At 65.6% G+C, this 5,000-nt stretch overlaps 1 protein-coding gene across 2 annotated transcripts; it reads right to left on the bottom strand.

The window, feature by feature from the left end:
* Positions 1-94: 94 nt before the first annotated feature.
* UNCX (UNC homeobox) lies at positions 95-4,527 on the bottom strand. Of its 2 annotated transcripts, XM_025275261.3 has the most exons (3): positions 4,029-4,441; positions 3,602-3,777; positions 95-1,594 (listed from the first exon to the last, which is right to left on the bottom strand). In XM_025275261.3, exons 1-3 carry the CDS (start codon positions 4,300-4,302, stop codon positions 455-457), a joined length of 1,590 nt encoding a protein of 529 aa, XP_025131046.1. In that variant the 5' UTR covers positions 4,303-4,441; the 3' UTR covers positions 95-454. The 2 variants fall into 2 exon arrangements, with proteins under 2 accessions (XP_025131046.1, XP_044791655.1); XM_044935720.2 differs by lacking the exon at positions 3,602-3,777 and having other exon boundaries at positions 4,029-4,527.
* Positions 4,528-5,000: the final 473 nt, after the last annotated feature.

The following is a 5,000-nucleotide window of genomic DNA, read 5'->3' as shown; positions in this document are numbered from 1 at the left end:
GCCTGGTCCCACCCTCTGGGAGAGGAGAGGAAGGCGGGGCGGGGCAGGGGCCGGGCTGGGCACTCAGATGTCGGAAAAAAGTGGACCGGAGAGCTTGCGTTTGACCAGCTTTATTTATAAAAAATGGTACATATATAAATATTCTTAGACATTTTTGCATTTTACGAGGCTGAGGATTCTCGTTGTGGGTTCTGTAGGGGAGGGGCTTTTTTTTTTCTTTTTTTTTTTTTTTTGTGCTCCCTTGAGAGGAGGAGGGTCTCAACCCCCCAGTCCTGGGTTGCTGCCTACGTCCGAACTGATAACAGCGTTTTTCTTAAAAAAAAAAAAAAAATAAAAAAAAAATAAAAGGAAGGAAACGGAAGAAAGAGGAAAGAGCAGTGTTTCGAAGCCGATCACCTGATTTTGCTGTGTGAGCCGGAGCCTGAGCGAGCTGGCACCGGCCGGCTGAGCGCCCTCAGTCCATGTCCACTTCCTCGCCATCCCGCGCGCTGGGTCCGGTCGGGGCGCCTGGCTCGGGGGCCCCGCCGACGGCTGGCTCTGCAGCGGGGCTGGGAGCCGGCAAGCCAGGCCCGGGCGGCGGCGCGAGCGGCGGCGAAGGCGGCGGGGCCGCTGGGCAGGTGGCGCCCGCATCCGCGCCGTCCCCACCGCCGCCCTCAGCCGAGGCCGCGGCATCCCGGAAAGGCGCCGGGGTCGGGGCCCTCGGGGAGGCGACAGCGTCGGGGCTGCGGCGTGCGAAGGCCGAGTCCGGAGCGCCGCCGGGCCCCTGGAAGGCCCCGAAGCTGGCCTGAGCAGGCGGAGCGGGCGGCACGGCGGGGGCGGGAGGCGCATCCTTGGGCGCGAGCTCAGGGCCTGCGCCGCCCTTGAGTGCGGCCTGCGGCACCAGGAAGCCGAGCGGCTGCGTGATGGGATAGAGCAGAAAGTGGCCCTTGCCGATGAGGGTCCTCGGCGCGCACGGCAGCCCAGGTGTGAAGTCCAGCCCCGCGGCAGCCGCGTTGGCGGGGGGCGCTTTCCGGCGCGGCGGCGAGTCGGACAGCAGGCTCTCCACGCTGAACGGGCTGGCCTTGGGCGGGCCCGCGGCCCCGCGCTCAGCCGCCACCGCCCCCGGTGCACACGGGGCCGCGTCCTTGTCCACGGGGCGGCCTAGCCGCGGCTGCGGGCCAGCGCCGCTTCTTTGGCTCGGGAAAAAGGCGGGGTCGCAGGTGCCGGGCGCAGGCGGCTCACCAGGCGGTGCGGGCGCTGCACTGGCGGCGCCAGCGTTGTGCGCGCCGGGGCCCTTGGCCGCGGCGGCAGACGGCGGCGGCTCGGGCGGCTCCGGGGACAGGCCGCCGCCGCCGCTGTCGCTGTCGGAGCTGGGCGCGCTATGCAGGGACAGGCCGCCGGGCGAGTGCAGGTGGCGGCTCTGGCTCTTGAGTAGCTTCTTCTCGTGCTTGCGCTTCTTCTTCTCCATCTTCTCCAGCTCCTTGCGCGCTATCTCCTCCGGGTCCATCGGCTCACCACTGCACGTGGTCGGGTGGGAGTTGTGCGCCGGCCGCCCCGGGCCCTTCTTGGTGTTCTCCTTCTTCCTCCACTTGGCACGGCGGTTTTGGAACCAGACCTAGAGCAGCCGGATAGGGGAGAGGAGGGGGGGCACGGTCAGGCGGTGGGGGGGCTTCGGGCCTCCCCACTCCCCACAGACAGGCCTGCACAGCCTCGGCTCCGGCCAGGGGGCGGGAGCCGAGCCACGCGGCCCAGCCGGCCCTGAGCCGGATCTAGGTATCAGGCTGCAGGTGTATCTTTTTCCACCCAGAAGGAGGCCGACAGGGCCTCTCGCCGGCTTCCCGCTCCAGCTTCTCACCTCGGGGAACTGGGAGCTGCCCCTTCGTTGGGCAGGACCGGTCTGGCCCCTGACCGAGGGCGCTGGGTTCCTGGTTGGGAGGCAGAGGGCAGGGCCCCTCCTCGCCTCTCCTGGCTTCTCACAGCTTGGGTTCTAAGCAGCCCGACTGGCCCAGGGCTGAGCGTCTGGCCTGAGGACCAGGAGTGGCAGGGCGCAGCTGCCCTCCACACCTGTCTTCAGCTCCCTGGGGACTGAGTCAAAGCCCAGATTTGGGGGTTTCCAGTGAAGGGAAATTTGGGTGCTTTTTCTCCCAGAAGGGCCTAGGGGGCTGAACTTGGGAGGGAGAGCTTCAGCAGCCTGCTCTCCCCCACCCCGTTTTTCTGAAAGCTCCAGGCCAGAGCACCAACACAGCCCTCGAACTGGCTGTGCTTGGCCGGAACCAGGGGACTGGTGGTCAGGGGAGCAGGAGGCCAGCTGCCAGGCCTTGCAGAGGAGCGGCCAGGGCCCACCCGCACCTTCGCCCTCTCCGCAGGCCTGGTCCTGGGAGCCCCGAGGGCCGGCAGGGTGGCAGCCACCCTAGACCCTGGCTCCAGCACCACAGAGTCAGATCCTGAGGAGCCCAGGCACAGGACCCTCCCCATAAGATCGCGGTAATTCGAATTCTTTGTTCCCGGCTGTGTAGAGACCCGCACAATAGCAGGCCGGCCTGGTCACGGGGAGCCTTTTCAGTGCCAAGGTTCTGGGTGTTAAGTGGTAACCTCCCCAGGACTGCTGCTGCCTTTTCTCTCTTTTTAAATATCTTTTTTTCTGAACGGGGTGGGGGCTGAGGTGTATATTCCGGTCTGCTTCCCGTTACCCAGAATTACTCATTACCACGTTAAAGGAGGAATGAAGAGGTCTTGACTTCACTTAAGACCCTTAGAACAAATTGGATAAAAGGATTTACAAACAGAAGAGGTCAAGCAGGGAGGCCCCGGCACAGGAGAGGACACCTTTTTAGACAAAGCTATTGGTACTAAACAGGCGCCTCCAAGTCCGGCGCCCACATCGTGGCCCATACCCCGCTCCCCACAGCACCGACCTAAAAAAGATGTCTGTACTTTAGGGAAACATTTAATTATGCATGATTCATCTTGAATTTTCAACGCACCAAATCGACACTGTATTTTTAAAAAGAATACCGCCGACAGTCTCGGAAGAAAATCAAATTACAGGAGGGGAAAAAAGATACAATCGATGGTGTTGAAGATTCAGACACCCTACCCGCGCCCCCCCCCCCCCCGCATGTTTTAAGTGTTGAAGTTTCCGCCTCAGCTGCCCCCTTCTGCAAAGTGATAAATACGTTTCCACGTGAATATTTCAGAGACGAAAGTAAACAAACGCGCTAGCCGTAGGCTCGGGGGCCAGCCCCCAGCCCCGGCACGGAGGCGTCAAGCCCGCCTTCTCCGGGTCTCCTCCAAGTCCGATCCGGGCCGGGTCCTCCTGGCCACCTCGCCCGCCCCAGCCTCGTGCCGCGCGGTCGCCGGACCCCATTGTCACGCAGCTCCCCGGTTCGGACGCAGCTGCCGTTCTCCGGCCCCTCGCGAGTCGCCTCGGCTCCCTCCCGGGAAGCCCGCCTCCCTCTCCGCAGGGCGCCGAGCCCCCAGCCCCCAGCTTCCGGCCGGCGAACGCGCGGCGGGCTCTGGCAGAGCCTGCGGTCTCCCACCTGGAGGTCGAGAACAAAGGCGGGCCGGGCGGCGCAGGCCGCCGGCTGGATGCCGAGTCGCTGGGCGCACGGCGGGTCTTTACCTGAACTCGGGACTCGACCAGATCCAGGCGCAGCGCCAGAGCCTCGCGCATGAACACGTCGGGGTAGTGGCTCTCATTGAACGCCTTCTCCAGCTCCTCCAGCTGCCAGCCGGTGAAGTTGGTGCGGGTGCGCCGCCGCTTGCAGCCCGGGCTCTCCTTGTCCGGGTCCCCCGAGTCTGCGGGCACGCACAGGACGCCGCGCGGCTCAGCCCCCGGCCCTGCCGGAGCGCGGCCGCCACCCGCTTTTGTCCAGGAGGGGCAGCCGAGCGGACAGGGCTGCCGCGCGCCCTGAGCCGGCGGAGAGCGGCGAGCGAGGCGGCCCCGGAGCGGCGGCCGCGGTGCCAGTTCCACGGCCGCCCGCGAGCCACTCCTTCGCCGGACGGGGTCCCCTGCCCCCTGCCGCCCCCTCCTCGCCCGCCGCGCCTACCTGACAGCTTGAAGGGCTGGCTGTCGCCGCCCACCCCGCAGGCGGCCGGCAGCAGCGGCGTGGGGTTGACCACCGAGGCGGCGGCGGCGGCGCACGAGCCGCTGAGCAAGCCGTCGATGGAGAAGGGCACCGCGGCGGCGGCGGCCGACTGCAGCTGGTGGCCGGCCAGCTCGTACACGTGGTGGTGGCCCAGCGGGTAGGGAAAGCCCACCACGCCGCCCAGCGAGCCCCCGAACTGGGCATGCGGGTGCTCCAGGAGGCGGCCGTCCATCATCTCGCGCGGGAGGCCGGCGGGGCGCGGGAGCGCGGGCCGGGGCCGGGGCGGGCCAGCGGCGGGAGGCGCGGACGGCGGCGGCGGAGACAGGGACCCGGAGCCCTACACATGCTTCGCCCGCACTCCGGCGCTTTACTTTATCAACATCAAGCTCCCGGTAATTAGCCGCGGCCCGGGGAATTTGGGACCAATAAGAAGCGCTAATCGGCTCTGACGTCAGAGGCGTGCTGGGCGCACGGAGCCGTTTTCCATATCGATTGCTAATTATACCTGACATGCACCTCAATAAACAGTATCAGGAACTGTCACAACAAGACGGGGGAGGGCGGGCGGGGCGCGGCCCGGCGCGGGCCCCCGGCGCGCCCCCCAGCCCGGCCCCGCCGGCCCCCGCCCGCGCCGCCACCCGCCGCCGGCCCCCGCCCCTCCGCAAATCACTAATAGATTTCCCTTTAAAACATTCACCGGCGTGTTGTGGGGATTTTTCACCAGAAATGCTGTACTCTCTGAACCTTTAAAGTGATGTTGCTCCAATTACAGAGAGACATTGAGCGGCAAATAGACTGATCCAATAATAGGAGATTCATCATCCGCTCTTTCCGAAACTGTCACATTGAATTTAAAACTACAAGGGTTTCTCATCTCCTCTCCGGCTCCAGGCGGCGGGGGAGGGGAGGAGGCGCAGGCCGGAGCGGGGGAGG

This window comes from Bubalus bubalis, chromosome 24 (genome assembly GCF_019923935.1).
Source record: "Bubalus bubalis isolate 160015118507 breed Murrah chromosome 24, NDDB_SH_1, whole genome shotgun sequence".
Taxonomy (NCBI): domain Eukaryota; kingdom Metazoa; phylum Chordata; class Mammalia; order Artiodactyla; family Bovidae; genus Bubalus; species Bubalus bubalis.
This window is presented reverse-complemented; position numbering and strand designations above follow the sequence as displayed.